The 17,078-nt window shown below is 59.2% G+C and overlaps 7 protein-coding genes across 7 annotated transcripts; 4 read left to right on the top strand and 3 right to left on the bottom strand.

The window, feature by feature from the left end:
* The first annotated feature begins 1,125 nt into the window (after positions 1-1,125).
* Positions 1,126-2,495, top strand: L226DRAFT_97188 (uncharacterized protein). The gene is made up of 5 exons (XM_067687393.1): positions 1,126-1,142; positions 1,264-1,426; positions 1,493-1,878; positions 1,951-2,210; positions 2,269-2,495. The coding sequence occupies exons 2-4, from the start codon at positions 1,423-1,425 to the stop codon at positions 2,170-2,172; spliced, it is 612 nt and encodes a 203-aa protein (XP_067534337.1). The 5' UTR covers positions 1,126-1,142; positions 1,264-1,422; the 3' UTR covers positions 2,173-2,210; positions 2,269-2,495.
* Positions 2,496-2,991: 496 nt separating this feature from the next.
* L226DRAFT_536043 (uncharacterized protein) lies at positions 2,992-3,462 on the top strand. Its single transcript, XM_067681030.1, has 2 exons — positions 2,992-3,082; positions 3,133-3,462. The coding sequence occupies exons 1-2, from the start codon at positions 3,055-3,057 to the stop codon at positions 3,441-3,443; spliced, it is 339 nt and encodes a 112-aa protein (XP_067534336.1). The 5' UTR covers positions 2,992-3,054; the 3' UTR covers positions 3,444-3,462.
* Positions 3,463-5,080: 1,618 nt separating this feature from the next.
* On the bottom strand, positions 5,081-6,925 carry L226DRAFT_523853 (uncharacterized protein; the record flags this gene model as incomplete). The annotated part of the gene is made up of 2 exons (XM_067678850.1): positions 5,081-6,159; positions 6,244-6,925. 2 exons carry the CDS (start codon positions 6,923-6,925, stop codon positions 5,081-5,083), a joined length of 1,761 nt encoding a protein of 586 aa, XP_067534335.1.
* A 2,384-nt stretch (positions 6,926-9,309) lies between these two features.
* On the top strand, positions 9,310-11,529 carry L226DRAFT_488437 (uncharacterized protein). Its single transcript, XM_067677236.1, has 3 exons — positions 9,310-9,725; positions 9,790-9,961; positions 10,017-11,529. Exons 1-3 carry the CDS (start codon positions 9,510-9,512, stop codon positions 11,408-11,410), a joined length of 1,782 nt encoding a protein of 593 aa, XP_067534334.1. The 5' UTR covers positions 9,310-9,509; the 3' UTR covers positions 11,411-11,529.
* Positions 11,530-11,649: 120 nt separating this feature from the next.
* L226DRAFT_613892 (uncharacterized protein) lies at positions 11,650-13,665 on the top strand. Its single transcript, XM_067686563.1, has 4 exons — positions 11,650-12,043; positions 12,099-12,912; positions 12,974-13,568; positions 13,642-13,665. The coding sequence occupies exons 1-3, from the start codon at positions 11,814-11,816 to the stop codon at positions 13,316-13,318; spliced, it is 1,389 nt and encodes a 462-aa protein (XP_067534333.1). The 5' UTR covers positions 11,650-11,813; the 3' UTR covers positions 13,319-13,568; positions 13,642-13,665.
* On the bottom strand, positions 13,624-14,917 carry L226DRAFT_613891 (uncharacterized protein; the record flags this gene model as incomplete). The annotated part of the gene is made up of 3 exons (XM_067686562.1): positions 13,624-13,956; positions 14,010-14,846; positions 14,900-14,917. The coding sequence occupies 3 exons, from the start codon at positions 14,915-14,917 to the stop codon at positions 13,624-13,626; spliced, it is 1,188 nt and encodes a 395-aa protein (XP_067534332.1).
* Positions 14,918-15,602: 685 nt separating this feature from the next.
* L226DRAFT_536037 (uncharacterized protein) lies at positions 15,603-16,022 on the bottom strand (the record flags this gene model as incomplete). The annotated part of the gene is made up of 3 exons (XM_067681029.1): positions 15,935-16,022; positions 15,768-15,912; positions 15,603-15,715 (listed from the first exon to the last, which is right to left on the bottom strand). The coding sequence occupies exons 2-3, from the start codon at positions 15,910-15,912 to the stop codon at positions 15,603-15,605; spliced, it is 258 nt and encodes an 85-aa protein (XP_067534331.1). The 5' UTR covers positions 15,935-16,022.
* Between the last annotated feature and the right edge of the window lie 1,056 nt (positions 16,023-17,078).

The following is a 17,078-nucleotide window of genomic DNA, read 5'->3' as shown; positions in this document are numbered from 1 at the left end:
GCTGCTGTACCTCCGCGCGCAGTCTCTCCGATGCCGGGCGGAGGACTGGGCATGGGCGCGGGCGCGGGCATGGCAAGCGTCGGCGCAGGCGCAGGGATGGGCGCGGGTGCAATACCAGGCGCGGTTCCGGGAGCAATGGGTGTGGGTGCAGTGCGCGGTGGCATGCCAATGGGCGCAGGTATCCCTGGTGCTGGAATGGGGGTCGGTGCTGGAGCGGGTATGCCAGGTATGGGCCGCGTCGGTGCGGGGGTGGTTCCTGGAGCTGGAGCGGGAGCTGGAATTGGCATGGGCATGCCTGGCGCCGGTGTCCCTCCTGGGGCTGGCATGATTCCTGGAGCAGGTGCTGGTGCTGGTATGGGCATGATCCCCGGAGCAGGAGCGGGAATGGGAGGCATGAACGCGATGGCAGACCAGCCGAACGTGAACGCGCAAAATGTCCCGCCGGGTTCGACGATCATCATACACAGCAGCCGTCGCCACCGGTCACGGTCGCGCGAACGGCGATCTGGTCGACACCGCGCACGCAGCGTCGACGTTATCCATACCGGCGCACCTGGCATGGGTGTTGGCGGTGGAATGGGTCCGGGCTTGGGTTACGGGATGGGAGGCGGGTATGGTGCCGCTGGCGGGATGGGCATGCCAGGTGCGGGCATGGGAGGGATGGGTACTGGAATGGGCGGAATGGGTACGGGTGGGATGAGAGGGGTGTACAACCCCGCGATGTATGGTGCCGGTGCAGGGAGGGCATACAGCAGGATGTGACGTGCTCTCGGGCACTGACGATGAACGATCTTTGGAGGAACTGATATTGTATCGTTAGCCCTTGCTTAGGTTCTCTTCAATGATGTCTGCTCACCTGCGACTACTTAGCATACCACTCAAAATACTAATATACCTCTGCTTGTGTGTGTAAGCGGTTCACGTATGTGCGTAGAACACACCTACTTCGCACACGGCATGGACAGCTTAATAGTATAAGTATCGCGAACTTCTACTCGGACGCTACATAGGGCGACGCGACAGAGTCACTCGGCACGTGATAGTGACGCGTCGCGTTGAAGTTCTAGCTGTCCGCTGGCGCGCGACGCTGCGCATCCCCTATCTCCACCACTCAGCCAGGCTCTAACGGCGAACGAGCACCGGTGCGTTTTTGTCGTACACTTATGCATACTGCAGGCGGAGCTGTGGAGAAATCTAACCGGTAGGTTCAACAAAAACAATCAAGTTGGCGCGTTACACACCTGGGGCCCTTCAGAACATCAGTATCATTCACTACCCCGAGCCCACCCGTGATCTGCACCGGAGCCGCGTAGCTCAAGCGGCTTCCATTGGAGTGGGGCACAATTGTACTGTGGTCTGCACCACAGCGGACAATAGGACTCCGGAATCTGCTGTCAGTCCAAGCGCCGCAGCTTTTGGTCGATGTGTAAGTAGGCTATGCTCCGTGCTAGCTACAATGAAAGCTGACGCCACCTCCGCTTTTCCCCAATAGCCAAACCCATTGTGTTCGGGGTTTTGTATCATCCGCGCGAGCCAAACCATAGCCGGAAGCGTACCTGGGGCTCGCGGGTATATAAGGGCCAGCGGAAGGCGAGGGAGACCAACAAGTTCACCCCCATCTCTCCCCTATCTCCTCTCCTCCACCACCACCGGCAACACTCGCCTCCATCGAGCCATCAAGATGGTCGTCGTTTGCTGTTGCGGTCGACCACCGGCCACTCTTCCGCGCCTTCTCACAGACAAACTTCTCACTCATACACGCACATTCCGTTGCCAGCGATGCACTCAGTGCCGACCCACCGGGCGTGTCTCCTCCGGGACGCGACGTTGAAACCAGTGTCGACCTGGGTTACTCTGGCGGTCCAGCGACCCGTAAGGGTGAGTTCTAGATCACCTCTGATATGGAAGTTGAGTTGTTCAACTCACCTGCAATGGCCACCATAACCACAGAGTCACCATGGACCCACACTCCGCGGCCGCACCACCCATCGGCGAGATAAACTGCAGGTATCGCGCGCGTGTGGGGGGAGGGAGCGAAGCTCTTCCCTCCTCATCGCTTCTCCCCTCCACTTCTTATGGCGGCCACTCCTCCCGTGCATGGCGTACGACGAGGACGAACGCGGGAAAGACGACTTCTTCATTTCGCTGTCCGACACCGTTACCCGACTTTGAGCACGGTGACTCGCTCTCGTGCCTGCACAGCCTGAGAGGTGAGCTTCGTCGACTCCTACACATCGTGCGCATTTACTCACGAAATGTCGATGACAGCCCACCACTACTCCGCCACATCCATGAGATGAAAGGTGGTTGGCCCAATCCTCTGTGGGCTGATGCGCATGCGGGGTCGCGAGTGACAGACGACGACGACGACGGCGACGCAGCGCAGCCTCCACGTCTACCACGCCCGCTTCATGGACGCTAACGGGAAGCTTACGAGGGACAACGAGACCATGCCGATCATGACATCGTCCTCTCGAGGACTACGAGATCCAGGAGTGTTCGGACGACCGCGCCGACTATTGGTCGCTAGCTACCACCGTGGTCTCTCTGATTATGGATGTGCGTACCTCATAACTCTTCTCTTCTCTCGTCGGTGTAGCTGACCCTGCCCGGCAGAGCCGTTCACTGTAGTACAGACCTGTGAGGATACGCAAGGGGTAGACTGGCTATCAATACCGCCTCGCCTGTCCACACATGGCCGTGCGCAGGCGACCACAATCAGGCTCGAAGAAATCGGTGGGCGACCTCGTTGAGAAAGTCATCACGATACTCGACCACCTACCGGACAGGCCCACCGAGCAGCCTATCACTACTGCATGCGAGGTTTGGCTCAACAACTAACGCGTTGGCTTCGTGCGGAACGCAGCAGGAGGATCCTGGCGACATCAGGTGTTGATTGGTGGGCTCACCTCCCCACCACGATCCACGAGACGACTCCGACGCGCCACCAAACCTCTTCTCCTGGTGGAACGCCATGCAAGAGATGGGGCGACAGACTGAGGACTGGATCCTCAACGCAATGGACCGCACCGCTCAACACACCGGTCAGAATGCATGGGCCTTGCGACTCCTACGCTCACAGGTACCTTGGGAACTTCTCCTTCATGATGAACGCCACTCAACCCAACACAGGTGGCAAGGACAATTTCCCAGACATCATTGCCTCCCACATGGTCACCATTAAGGTGGATTCTCCACCGAACAATCCTGACGCTCGAGACGCTCGTATATCTCACGACTCCCTGCCTTTCCTCAGGCTACACGCCGTCCTGCTTCCCGCACCTGGGCTAGGTCAGGTCATCCCTCCTCGCCGCCGTCGCCACCAACCCAAGTCCATGCGCACGCACGCATCTGACCCAGACGAGGATGACAGACACACCCACATACTCACAGCCGATGAATGCAGGGTGGAATTCGACCCTATATATCGGCACTTTACTTAGTACGACACATGTAGCAGCTATAACATCACTGAATATATGCGCGTAGAAACAGATTGAACTGAAGTCCGAACAACTGCACGATGTAATGTACTGCATATCAGAGTGACGCATGCAATGCAACTTCCAGCATACCCTGACAATAGTCCTAGCATAGTGACGGTGTGAAATAGAGTGCTAGCTTCAGTGCTTCACCAGGGGGAGGGGCTCCGCGCGAGACGCGACAGAGTCACCCAGCACGTGATAGTGACGCGTCGTGCAGCGCGCAGATCGATCCGCCTCTGCCTCCTCCTGCCGCCGCGTCGTCGGTCCCGCTACAGTGTGCAAGCTGCCACGCGTCCTCCGCATTCCCGCGAGAGTCATTGTCAAAGACACGACATACTCGCTTAGGCACATGCCATCCGTCACCACATGCACAGCCAAGCGAGCGAACAGTTGACAGCAGCGATACATCCATTCCTGGGGAGCGCGATCTACGTAAGGTACGAGGGCTATGGTACACAGAACTGGTCACTGGGGCAGGGGGCAGGGGGTACAGGGAGACGCGAGACGCGAGACATGACATGCGCGATGCGAGGTTGTGAGACGACACAATCCGGAGATCTTGACGTACAGAAAGACAGGGTGCGACAACGCGAGGGGCGAGAGGTGGTTGGAGGAGGGGGAGGGGGGAGATGGGTAATGGGCAATGGGTAATGAAAACGGGCACGGGCACGGGGGGACGGGAGACGCGAGAAGCGAGAGGCGCGGAATCCTGTATGAGTGTATATGTACAACGAGAACGAGGAAGACGTAAAACAGTCGCGGAGGCTGTAACTTGTAAGCAGTGGCGGAGCGCTGCGTGCGGTCTCTGCTGCGGTATGTACGTAGCGTGACTGTTCGGCTGCGGACGTGTATGTAGGATGGATGGTGTGTGTCCGGAAATCGAGAAGCGAGAATCGAGGAACGACAAATCGAGAAAATGAGAAACGAGGCGAGTGGGTCGAGGGTATGAATGTGTGTAGATAATCTACAACGGTATTGGTACAGCGGCTGTTCCTGCCAGATGATACAGATACGAGACGAGATGAGATGAAGAAGATGAGGTGAGACGAATCGAGGCGCGGTGCCGGAACAGGATGGAAGAGACACGAGATGGGGTCACGATGTATAGGTGGACAGATGAGGCGGATGTCAGCTGTGCGGCGTGAGAGCGCGCGCAGTGGAGGAAAACGTGGGGGATGGCGAGATGAGGACGAGGGTGTGAGCGGGAGCGGGAGGATGGGTGAGGATAGCAACGAGACGATGGGCTATGCAGCGAAAGCAAGAATCGAAAGCGCGCATGCGAATTGGGAGTGTGATGTTCCGCAGTGTCCGAGCGATCCGAAGAGTATGCGGGGTGTAGGAGCGCTCCGAATCCAAACCAATGCGAGGAGAGCGACAGCGAGGACGACGATGTAACCAGAGGAACAAAAACAAGAAAGGGTAGGAGACGCGCAGACGAGGGGGAGATGAATGAAGAAGGGAACCAAAAGAATAGAGATGAATATATGATAAATAGATACTGTACACCGACTTCCACAACAAACCAAGGCAAAATGAAACGCGTCATCGAGCACCGAGCACCGAGCATCAAGCTTCAGGCTTCGGCCGGGGTAGCTTCACGTCCTCGCGCGAGCTGCCTTCCGCTTCCCACCATACGTCGCCGCCTTCTTCTTCTTCGCAACGGTCGCAGGCACGGAGGAGATCTCGGGCACGTTCTCCTCCCCGCTGGCCTCCGGGATCGCCCCCTCGACGCCCTGTGGGACGATGGACGCCAGGTCGATCTCATCGAGCTTCGCCCGCTTGCGTGAAGAGGAAGTCGCCTTCTTCGACTTGCTCTTCGACGGGTGGAGCTCGACGGCGTTCGCGTCCGCGTCCTCGATCTCGGCAGCCTTCCGCTTGCCCTTGCACTTGGAGCTAGCAGAGGGTGCCTCGATCTCAGCGTCAACCACGGTACCCTCCTCGCTCGGGTAACCGGCATCGCTCACAGCGGTGCTGCTCCCGCGTGAGCCTGAACGCGTCTTCTCGGGAGAAGACGGTGCGAGGGGGGAGGCCTCTCGGCTTGCAGGAGACGACAGGGTGGACAGAGGGGTAGACGTGAGTGAGCAGGGACCAGGAGGAGCGGGCTTCCGCCGCGAACGGGTGGAACGGCGGGTGGCACTGGGCGACGCAATGGGCGCAGCGTCGACCTCTTGGGTCGCAGGAGGCGGCAGTTCGAGCAGGAACTCAGTGGAAGGGTGGTTGAGCCCCAGGAGGTGCTCGATGGCCTGGAGGACCGGAGAACCGCTCGTGAGGTCCTCCTTCATCGCCTTCTCGATCATCTCCAGCGTTGGCAAGCTGCCTCCGGGGAATACGGGTATAGCAGGAGTCTCTTCGAACAGGAGCGAAGACGCTTCCTCCTCTCCGCCTCCGTCTTCGGGTTCCGGGACGACGTCGGCGACTTGAGCGGCCTCGGCTTCCTTCGCCTTCTGCGACGCGCGCGTCGTGCGGGTGCGCTTGCGCGTTGAAACGCGTCCTTCGACAGCCTCCTCTGCGATCTCGGCGGAGGCGGTGGTGGCGGGAGGCGCCCTGCGCTTGCGCAGAGTCATGCCCTTGGGCTCGGGGGGGATGTACATGGACTGGAGGCCCCGGAGAGCCCACAGGTTCTCGGTCTTGCCGATCCAGCCAACAGCGGGCTGAACGGGGCACGGCTTCAACTCTACAACAGCATGGATGAGCTCAGCGATGAATGAATGCGGCGCTTGCGGGTATAGAGGGTAACGAGGGCAAGAAAGAGACTCACGAAGGATGGCTTCCACGGTATCCGCGGTACGCATAGTGGTGTTCTTGGCCCAGAACGCCCAATGGACGGGAATGGTCGGGTGGTTGAGGACCTTGAGGGCCGCGAGTGCGAAGATGGCCTGCTGTTGGCGCGCAGTGAGCTTTGGGACCTCTGAGGCATAGAGCCTGGACGCGGGCCCTGGGAAAAGCTGGAATTGCTGGCTGATGACGTTCGAGACCGTGTTCCAGGAGGCGATTCCGGCGTGTTCAGACTGCCAGTAGGTGACCACCTGGGTAGGGTTGGCGCCGGCGGAGTGGGTGGCGGGGGCAGGGAAGCGGGCGGAGGCGCAGGTGGGAGTAGACGCAGAGGAGGCGGAAACCTTGGATGGGCCACGGGGGATGATGCGTGCGAGGGCTTCGAGGTAGGTGTTCACGAGCGGGTGGTTGTCCGTGAGTTGGCCGGTGGGGAGCACGCCCGGGCAAACCTCGCGAAGATCAGGACTTGGGTGGTTGTCGACGCTACGCGAGATGGTCGGGGACAGGGCCCATGCGGGGGCGGCGGGGGCACGCCAGGACGGAGGGGGGCGGACGAAGTGTTCGTGGCGGGAGTCGGAGGTGGGGTACTGAGAAGAAGGGGTCGTGAGAGCGCACCTGCCATCGCTGCGGTCGAGGGAGAAGTCGAGGCGGGGGGCGAGGAGAGACATGGCGGGGGACGCCGTGCGTGTCGCTGGATGTGCGATGTTGCGAGTGGTAGGATGGGTCGAACGAGGAGCGGTATGTGTTGCGCGCGGTGACGGAGGTGGCGGCAATCGGGGGAGCACAGGATCGGGGCGGGGGTGTGGGCGAGTGATCCGAGTCGGGGATCGAGCTGGGCGTCGGGGCGGGGGGCGCGGGCGACGAGGAGGGGGCGGGCGACGGCGGCGGGAGATGGGAGAGAGAGAGAAAGGGCGGGGGGAGGACTGGGAGTTATATAGGCAGGCGGTCAAAGCGAGCATGGCTGACACAAAGACCGCCTGCCAAAGTGCTGCCCCGATCCCAGTTGCCATTTTCGGCGTCCTTCCTCGCCTCGTCCCGTGTGCGCGGCCTGCTTCGCCACGATGGGTGTCCTCGCGTGTCCCCAGCGTCCTCGGTCTCCGTGCCCTCGTCCTGGCCTCGTCCTCGCTGTGTTTTCGCGCGAGACGAGCGAGTGGTCGGTGGTCGCGCGCGCGGCAAGGGACCCTCGTCCGGGGTCGGCGCGCCAATCGCGAGGGGGATCTGGAGGATCTAATCTAATCGGACCGATCGACTTCCGATGCGAGTGCGAGTGCCTCGAGGGGAGACTCGTGCGCGGGTCGTGCGTGCTCGCTGCTCTATCGCGCCCTTTCCGTGCCACTGATCATCGATGCGTGCATTCTCTCCTCCATGTCGCGCGCGAGCTCGAGCATGGAATATGCACATTGAGCGAGTGGCACAGAACATGCTGCAGCACTTGCTTACCCGACCGAATCAGGCAGGGACCGCAGCTGCAGGCAGTGACGTCAGCCCATTTTAGTTGCCGGCGGCCCAGCCCCGCGTACGGTACTCTCTGGTTACTGGTACTGTACTCTACATGTAAGTACTTACTATGAGCTAGCTGACCCCAGGTCTGCCTCGCCCTCGCACTCAGCTACAAGTCTCTCGCGCTCTCACCATTGTCGGAAGCCCGGAGGACGAGCCGAGCGATCGATGCCCATCCCCGCCACGGGCAAAGGGCATCCCACCCAAAGCAGTCGCCACACGGCTCACCTCCATCCTCCGCCCGTTGATGGTGTGCCACCCAGTGCTGCTCCCTCTTATCACCGTTCTATCGAGGCACGCTAGTACGATCATCGCGCTCGTTTGTCTTCCTTGGTCAAAGGAGCAGCGCACCCCAGCAGGAACATACAGTGTCGGTCGATCCATCACACTTTCTTTGGCGGTCCGATAGGGCCCGCGGAACGGCGAATTGCGATCTTCGGGTTTTCTCCCACCAGCGCTGCCCGGTGTAAGTTCGCTCATTTGCATGCGCATCATTGGAGGGGCCTGTAACACTCCATTGGAGACCTCTCGTCGCGACGCGGACTGTGACGGCGTAGTACAGGTTGCGCGGCATCGTGTCGCCCTCTCCGTCGCATTCATTTCCGCACTTATACGCGTGCAACTACGGTGCACATCGGTGGGACGCAGTCATAGCAGCGAGGGAACCGATATTGCTCCCGCGTGGCTGTGAGCCGTCCTCGTCATCCTGGCCACTCACCTTGCAGGAGCGCTGCCGCTCGTATCATACTGCACACGCGCCAAATTAAACGATCGAGTTCAGCTCCTCGAGCGGATCCAACAAACACCTAGCTTGCGTAAACGCAGGCCCGGGGAACGGCCGTGGTTTCGAAACCCGGCGTGTTTCGAAACGGTGCCCGCCTTGTCCTCCCTCCGCCTGTCGCCGCCGTCGCCTCTAACGCGAACGTTCCAGCTGGCTCTGTTTCCGAAATACGCCTCGTATGCGGAAATGTACGTAGGGTCCCAGGCCCGGAGCGTGTTCCGATTAAAGTATATATCACGACGCGTACTTCGACATACGGCCGGCGGGACAGGGCGGAGGTTGGAAAAGCGAAGGAGGGCGGGAAGAGGGGGGGGCGCTTGGCAGGGGATGTTTCGAGAGCTGGGAGCGTTTCTGGCAAAGCACGGCCGGACGGGAGACGGTGGATTTCGAATTTTAGAAACACTGTGCTACTGAATCCAGAGTTCTTATCCGGGGTCCTTCTCGTCGTCCTAGATGTACGCTCAAGCTTGTTGCTCAGCTGCAGCCTAAGTCACTCGACGGAGAGCGCCCTGATCTGAACCTCATCCTGGACATCCTCAGACTAGTTTGGAAGAAAGGTCACGATTCATGTCTTCTTCCAGGGTGGCATGAAGTGCAGAATTCAACATAGCTCGGTAGAGTGAGAGTGAGAGTGAGAGCCAGAGCCGGGAAGATAAAAAGGTGCACGGTGCATTGGTCACAGGAGGGGTCGAACCCGGCGCCTGCGGGCCGTCCGGCGCTTCTTAGGCACGTTACCCCGCCGTCTTCCTAAGCCTTGCTCGACAACGACGACGACGAGCTCCTGCTCTCCGTCGCGGTCTTAGTCTATTCTTCCTACACTGTCTCAATCCTTCTCCTCCTCTGACCTCCGACAAGCGATTATTGACCATCCACCGTGTCTTCTACGTTTTAGGGCCTTCAAATTCGCCCCTCTCGATATTCTCCTGCTCGTTGACCTCTCTTGATCGTCTGTCTCCTCGCTCTCGTCGAGAATGAAGCACCAGTTATCACCCGCGCCTTTGCCTCCCTCGAAGCGTGCTCATACATTCACGGACTTATCACTGGATGTCCACAACCCCAGATTGGCCTTCGACACCCTCCTCTTCGACGAGATCATCCTGCTCATACTCTCCCACCTCTCGTGGACCGACCTCTGCGCCGTGCAGGCGACCAACAGAAACTTGTCTAGACTGTCGCTCGACAACCAGGTACATACTTGACCCCTCACCGGAAGACGCGTACTGCCGATATTGAACGCATTTGCCCGCATAGCTATGGAAGACGCTTTACATCAGCGAGTACGGCAGGTCTCGTCTGAGGGGTGGCAGAGGCTTCATAGGTCGAGGAGATGGCCGAGAGGTGAAGCCTCTACCTGGGAGGGCGAAGGGGGAGAACGCGAAGGACTGGAAGTGGATGTTCCGGATCAGCTCGAATTGGCGGACAGGTGAGTACTTCATGGCACATTCATGGCGCAGGTACCCATATGCGCGCATTTTCAGGTCGCTGTTCTGTAGAGCAGTTCGACATGGCCAATCCTTTGGGATCGCTTTCGCAGGCTGCTCAGCTGGACGAGACGCATCTGTTACTCGCCGGGAATGTCACTGTCGCAGCTTCGTCGAGGCCGAGCAGCACTCCGACGGTCGTGGTATCGTCGCCTGCCCACACGCCGCATATCCTCCGGTGTCCGTCGAGCCGTGGTCACACCGCGTATGTCACCGCTCTGGCACTCGATCAGTCTCCTCCCACTTCTGGCCAGCACGGACGGCTCGTCAGCTTTCTCTCAACGGGAGAGTTCGTGCTATACTCGATCGACCACCAGTCCCCGTCCTCGTCTTCGCGGCTCTTCACGTACGTGCCATCCGGGAGGAGCTCGCGGTATGCTCCTATCGTGCACGCCGTCTATCACCACCCGCTCCTGGTAACACTCTCCCAGTCCTTCCACCTGTCGGTTTACGACATCTCCGAGAACACCGTCAGACACACGCAGACACTCACCTCCTTCACGTCCTATCCTCCCAGCTCGCTCGTCCTCTCCACACCCTCCGCCACGACCTACAAGCTCGTACTCGCCTACGCGATCCCCGTGTACCCCTCGCACTGGTCCGTCGGCGCCACAGAGCTCATCATCTCGAACACAGAGGCGGAACACATGGTCGTCTCGAGCACGCGCACCACGCGCGCCGTCGACGTCCCGCAGGGGTGGCTCGACGAGAACAAGATGCGTGCGATCCGCGAGCAGTGGGGCCGCAAAGTCGCGCGCGTCGCGGACACGCAGACAGATGGCAAGTGGGTCGTGCTCGCCCCGGGGCACGACATACCCACCACGATTCTCACCGCCGAGCAGCACGCAAGATCGCGCACCATAGCTGGTCGGGGCGCTTCGCCGCAGTCCTCCCCCTCGGGCGAGGGCCCGTCAAGCGCTTCCCCGTCCTCCACGGCGTCGTCCCCATCGCCATCGTCATCCCCGTACACGTCGTCAAGTCTGTACAGCGCGTCGGGATTGCAATTGTACCGCCTCCATCTGCCGTCCTCGCCCTCGAGCTCTGCGTCGCCCAAGCTCACCTTCGTGCGCACCCTGCACGGGCAGATCGGCCCGGTCTCGGCGCTCGCGCTCGCAGACGGGCGGTGCGTCAGCCTCGGGGTGAACGGCAGCATCTGGGTGTGGGACCTCGAGGCCGGGACGGGGACGGAGGTGAGCGCGGGCGTTATGGACGCGCCGTCCGACGAGGGAGAAGGCGAAGGCGAAGGCGAGGATGACGAGCGGAGGGCGGAGGCGTGGGAGGTGGTGAAGATGCGCATCGCGCGGGGGGCGAGGGGGTCGGTCATTTTTGATGATAGGCGGATTGTCAGTGCGTGTGGGCGGGGAGTGGAGGTTCGGAGGTTTGATGTTTGATATGTGGGGGTGGAGGTGGAGGTTGGATGCTATCATTATACGCTTGGTTCGTGCATCTCTGTTCTTGTATTGTATATTGTGTGTTATAGACTTCCGCTGGATTGCTTCTTTTGCAGTTGACTTTCCTGTGGTGGAAGATGGCACGCCGCTCCGCCTTCGGACAGGTGTTGCACGCTCGTTCATGCGCGTCTTGGCTCGGGAGGGTGTAGAAGCTGCAAGATGCAAGACTTCGATCGGTGTTCCCATGCTTCACGCGCTCCGGGATGGGAGTCTCGCGAGGGCACGAGACATACGAGTACATCCACCGTCTGACTGAGCGCAGTCTGTGTCGGTAACAGCCACCGTGACGCTCATCCGAGTCAGATGCCGTTCTCCCAGCCATGTAGTCTCGACCAGGCTCCGCATGCTTCTCCTCTTTGTTTTGATTACCTCAGCTCAAGCTACCACCATCCTCAGTATCATGGGCAGCCGAATCTTGTCGTGGCTCTCTTTCCGTGGGAGAAGCCCCAAAGTACCGTCACAGGACGTCGAGATTCAAGCTGAAGTACGTGCCTTTGCTCTACACTATCGTTCAAGTCGTGCGTACCAGGATCGCATGCCAGCCCAACACATCAGACGGCGCTCCTCCTCTCAGTGAGCTCGTACTCCCACTCGATATCTGGCTCATCATCATCGATATTCTGGCCAGCCACGCTGCTAGTCCGCGCGATCTTGTGTCGCTCACGCAGGTCTGCAAAGACCTGTGCTACTTCGCAGAGGAGGCGCTGTACCACCGCGTCTCTGTGGGCCCGCGCCTGTCCCAGCTTCGCTCCTTCTTGGACGCCGTCTGTGCGAGTGACCACCGCGCGGCAGCAGTCCGAACACTGCGGATGCGCGTGCCAGGGGTCGTGTTCAGCCCCGCGCGGTCGACGGTGCTGCAGAAGCTCTCTGGGCACGCGACGTCCACGGCCGCACGGTCCCACTATTCGGTCGGCGCGAGCGAGGCGGGAGGTCTGCAGGACATGATCGCGCAGGCGTTCGGGCGGCTAGTCAACCTGAAGGAACTGGACTTTGACGACCTGCAGACGTTTCCGGCCGTGTGCGCATCTTCTGTTCTCCAGCTGACAGAGCTCAAGACGACAGGCGATGCCCTGTCGAAAGCAATATCGGATCTCCGCTCCCCCTCGAGCGCCGATTCCGAACTTTCTCCCTCGGCCCTCGTCTCCGTCGAGAGGTTGACGGTGGACCTGTTCAATCCTTGGCTCCAGCTGTCAGAGTTGCGCTTTCTCCACATCACCCACCTCTTCCTCGACCGCGCGCGCTTCCTGTCTCCTACAGACTTGCAGAACAGTCTGCCGCTCCTGCCGAACCTCATCTCCCTGCGAGTGATGTGGTCCGCGTCCCAGGCACCCGACGGCCGCGATGGCGTAACGACGCTGTGGCCCACGCGCATCCTGGGAGCTGGCCCCTTACCGCGCCTTCGACGATTGGAACTGTGCGAGCGGCGCACTCAGCGTGTTCTCGTGCGTTGATTCTCCCTCTCCCATCAAGGGGTTTGCGACACTGACAGACATTCCTATGCAGCAAACAGTGCACGCAGACTCGGACCTCAACGCTGACGTTGAAGCGCACCTTGCGCAGATCAGAGCCTCCTGTCCGAGCATCACGACGCTGGTCTGGTGGGCCTCAGGATATCACTGCCACCTCGCAGGCTCGGCTGATGCAAACACCCGGGCGCAATTTTGCGAGGCGCTGCGTCGATATACCGAAGGGCTATTCGCGAGGTGGCCCTCGCTGGTGCGCTTCGAACGTCAGAAGCTCGAAGATGATCCTCCGAAAGATGGGTTCACGGCGTTCGTTCGCGGCCAGGACGGGTGTATCTCCGATGAACCGGCTGAGTACGACGAGGGAAGGTGGAGAGTCGTGTAGCTCGAATGAGTTGCACCCTCACAGCTGCTTTTGGAGTTTGCTAATCTATCACGCGATGTTCGTATCGTTGCTCTCCGAAACCTGGGTCGCCGGTGATGCTAGTCTTGCAGTCTCGCACTGCGCCATGCAGGGTCAGTCGTGGTGACCCACCAGGTGTCAGCGTGGAAGAGGGTACTCGACTCAATCCCGATCCACGACACACCATCCATTTGCATGACATCTGGGAGGATACCTTTGTATTCATCTTGTAGTAAGTATAGACTCTTTCCATAGTACTGTACAAATCGGTGAAACAAGTTCATCCTCTACACGCGGTGCCATAGGTCCTCATCATACTCAGCAGGGACAGTTATAACGCTTCCGTCTTCCGTCCGGGTGTAGGCAACATAGCTGTAATAAGCTTCCTCATCTGCGATACCTGTCAATTTCAGCCTAGTGCGCTCGAACCTCTGCAGAGTCGTCCATTCCCTGAACAACTGCTCTGTAAAGTCGCGCACGGCGCCGCGGTACCACTCGCTCTGCCTAGCGAACGGGTAATACACTAGCGCAGGGCGCCAGACGAACGTCTGAATGGCTGGACACGACGACCGCCATCGCTCGGTCAAGAACGGCGCCTGAACAGAAAAATCGGTACGGAGCTGTCTTGGGGTCTGAACAGTGTGTTCGTGACATATCATGCTCTTGGACTCACCTGGTAGTATTTGTCTTCGTCGAGCTCCAGGTACTTTAACCGGGGGAAGACGTGATCCATCACCAACATTGTAGGCCATGGGTGTGATGCCATGATTGGGAACCTGGTCGATAAAGTCGCCCTTGGACGCGGGGCCGGGTATACACGTAGAGAAACGAGTTGCTCTGCAAAAGGGTGTAAAGAGCTCCGATCTTCGCATTCGAAAGAGAAGACAATGTTGAGATGTGTGATGTTGTATGGCATGGAGTACTTCAGCAGAGCGTCGGGTAGCGATGGGGATATCTCCATGAGAGTGAGCGTCGTGAGTTCGGAAAGAAATTCGCATCTGACGGACGTGATATCCTTCTCAGAGCAACCCTGGATTCTGCTCATCCGACAGCGCTCCTCTGAATGGAGGCACACGAATGCATCTCCGTCCATTTCGAAGCTGTGTAGTCGGAAAGGGGAGTGTATCAGGACGCCGTACGGGTCTTCGAGACAGTCCCCAACGTGGAGACTCTTTAAATTAGGCAATCGCTGGAGGATGTCCTTTATAACCTCTTCATCTATACGATCGGGGTCGTCTTCCGGGTGCCATAGATATAGGGAGCGGACCGCTTCGGCGCGATGAGCATACCGAGCGACGGCAGAGGCGAAAGTGAGTAGTTGAGCGGGGCCATCCATCAGTCGGACGTGACGGTAGATAATTGGCTCTGCTTCGAACTGAAAAGCGGAGCAGGTGCGGGAGAGCGAGAGCAAGTCTCGGGTGGCATCTTCCTCTTCGGTTTGTTGGCAAAGTGACGAGAAGATAGAGTTCCACGTCTCGATGGGGAGTCGGAGGACTATGCCCCGCAGATTCTTCACTAGCAATCAGTCGTCATGGGAGACACCGTTAGACAAGAAAGACTCACCGCTGCTTGAGAGGGCATCGCTTATGGTGTGAGATTTTTGAAGCTGGAGAGAAGGAGGACAAGAACATGCCAGAACAGAGCCTTCCCACGATTGGCTTCAAGTTTGTATCGCTGGCGTGCGGTCTCACGCGGCACTGCGAAGGACAGCAGATGATTTTCAGGGACTCCCTACGTCCTTGCAACCGTAGCACAGCGGATTTCTAATCATGCTATATCGGAAGTGGTCGGAAGTGGTGGGGCTGGGCAACAAGGACTAGTGTAAGTGATGTGAAGAGTCATGAGCTCGTCGAACATAGACGGCCGTCAGAATTGCGGACTGAAGGCTGAGAGAACATACTGAGCTCAGTGCTCATTGATTGAGATTTGTGTACTGTACATGTCGACCAGTTCCATTTGTTTCTACGTGCATATATTCAGTGATTTTATGGCTGTTACATGCGTCGTACTGTACAAGCTGCATACGCTCGAATCCATGAGCCGTACACTCGTCGGCCGTGAGTATGCGGGTGTGTGAGCGATCCTAGTAGACTACACACAGCGCGATACATCCAAGACCTTGAGCTTCCCAAGGCCGATGGCGGACATGTCTGCACTGTGCCACAGCATGTAACTGCGTTCGGTCGTCGGCTAGTAATCATCCCCACCATCTGCGTCGCGCGGTTGTTGGAGTCGGGGTGCGTTATGGGCGGGGTGGGGTGCAGGATCAATGCGGGGCAGAGATTTGAGTCGCTGCTCTGTCATCCTTGTCTGGGTCGGACGCGTGCGCGCGCACGGACTTGGGTTGGTGGCGACGGCGGCGAGGAGGCATGACCTGACCTAGCCCAGGTGCGGGATGTGGGACGGCGCGTAGCCTGAGGAAGGTGCTGACGCGGCGGGGAGTCGTGAGATATACGAGCGTCTCGAGCGTCAGGATTGTTCGGTGGAGAATCCACCTTAATGGTGACCGTGTGGGAGGCGATGATGTCTGGGAAATTGTCCTTGCCACCTGAGTTGGGTTGAGTGGCGTTCGTCATGAAGGAGAAGTTCCCAAGGTACCTGTGAGCGTAGGAGTCGCAAGACCGACGCGTTCTGACAGGTGTGAGCGGTGCGGTCCGTTGCGTTGAGGATCCAGTCCTCAGTCTGTCGCCCCATCTCTTGCATGGCGTTCCACCAGGAGAAGAGGTTTGGTGGCGCGTCGGAGTCGTCTCGTGGATCGTGGGGAGGAGAGCCCACCAATCAACACCTGATGTCGCCAGGATCCTCCTGCTGCGTTCCGCACGAAGCCAACGCGTTAGCTGTCGAGCCAAACCTCGCATGCAGCAGTGATAGGCTGCTCGGTGGGCCTGTCCGGTAGGTGGTCGAGTATCGCGATGACTTTCTCAACGAGGTCGCCTACCGATTTCTTCGAGCCTGATTGTGGTCGCCTGCGCACGGCCATGTGTGGACAGGCAAGGCGGTATTAATAGCCAGTCTACCCCTTGCGTATCCTAACAGGAACTGCACGGTTGCAGGGCCGGGTCAGCTACACCGACAAGAGAGCAGATGAGCATGAGGTACGTACATCATCCGTGATCAGAGACACTACGGTGGCAGCTAGCGACCAATAGTCGGCGCGGTCGTCCGAACACTCCTGGATCTCGTAGTCCTCGAGAGGATGATGTCATGATCGGCATGGTCTCGCTGTCCCTCGTAAGCTTCCCGTTAGCGTCCATGAAACAGGCATGGTAGACGTGGAGGCTGCGCTGCGTCGCCGTCATCGTCGTCGTCTGTCACTCGCGACCCCGCATGCGCATCTGCCCACAGAGGGTTGGGCCAACCACCTTTCATCTCATGGATGTGGCGGAGTAGCGGTGGAGCTGTCATCGACTTTTGTGAGTGAATGCGCATGGTGTGTAGGAGTCGACAAAGCTCACCTCTGTGCGGACACAAGTGCGGGTCACCGTGCTCAAAGTCGGGTGACGGTGTAGGATGGAGGAAGGCGAGATGAAGAAGCCATCTTCCCCGCGTTCGTCCTCGTCGTACGCCATGCACGGGAGGAGTGGACGCTGCACCAAGTAGAGGGGGAAACGATGAGGACGGAAGAGCTTCGTTCCCTCCCCCGCACACGCGCGATATCTGCAGCCGCTCCCGCCGACGGGTGGTGCGGTCCCGGAGTTCGAGTTCGGGCGGACGGTGGTGCTCTGGTTGTGGTGGCCATTGC

The sequence above is a fragment of the Lentinus tigrinus genome (assembly GCF_003813185.1).
Source record: "Lentinus tigrinus ALCF2SS1-7 unplaced genomic scaffold L226scaffold_16, whole genome shotgun sequence".
NCBI lineage: Eukaryota > Fungi > Basidiomycota > Agaricomycetes > Polyporales > Polyporaceae > Lentinus > Lentinus tigrinus.
Note: the sequence above shows the minus strand (reverse complement) of the source record. Positions and strands in the feature narration are given on the sequence as shown.

Excerpts from the sequence above, each read along its gene's own strand:
- L226DRAFT_97188 (XM_067687393.1), top strand. Across the intron at positions 1,879-1,950 it reads CGGTCCAGCGACCCGTAAGG|AGTCACCATGGACCCACACT; the intron begins GTGAGTTCTAGA and ends CCATAACCACAG.
- L226DRAFT_536043 (XM_067681030.1), top strand. The coding sequence starts at position 3,055 with ATGGGCCTTGCGACTCCTACGCTCACAG. Across the intron at positions 3,083-3,132 it reads TGCGACTCCTACGCTCACAG|GTGGCAAGGACAATTTCCCA; the intron begins GTACCTTGGGAA and ends AACCCAACACAG.
- L226DRAFT_488437 (XM_067677236.1), top strand. The coding sequence starts at position 9,510 with ATGAAGCACCAGTTATCACCCGCGCCTTTGCCTCCCTCGAAGCGTGCT. Across the intron at positions 9,726-9,789 it reads GACTGTCGCTCGACAACCAG|CTATGGAAGACGCTTTACAT; the intron begins GTACATACTTGA and ends TTGCCCGCATAG. Across the intron at positions 9,962-10,016 it reads CAGCTCGAATTGGCGGACAG|GTCGCTGTTCTGTAGAGCAG; the intron begins GTGAGTACTTCA and ends GCGCATTTTCAG.
- L226DRAFT_613892 (XM_067686563.1), top strand. The coding sequence starts at position 11,814 with ATGCTTCTCCTCTTTGTTTTGATTACCTCAGCTCAAGCTACCACCATC. Across the intron at positions 12,044-12,098 it reads AGACGGCGCTCCTCCTCTCA|CCACGCTGCTAGTCCGCGCG; the intron begins GTGAGCTCGTAC and ends TATTCTGGCCAG. Across the intron at positions 12,913-12,973 it reads GGCGCACTCAGCGTGTTCTC|CAAACAGTGCACGCAGACTC; the intron begins GTGCGTTGATTC and ends ATTCCTATGCAG.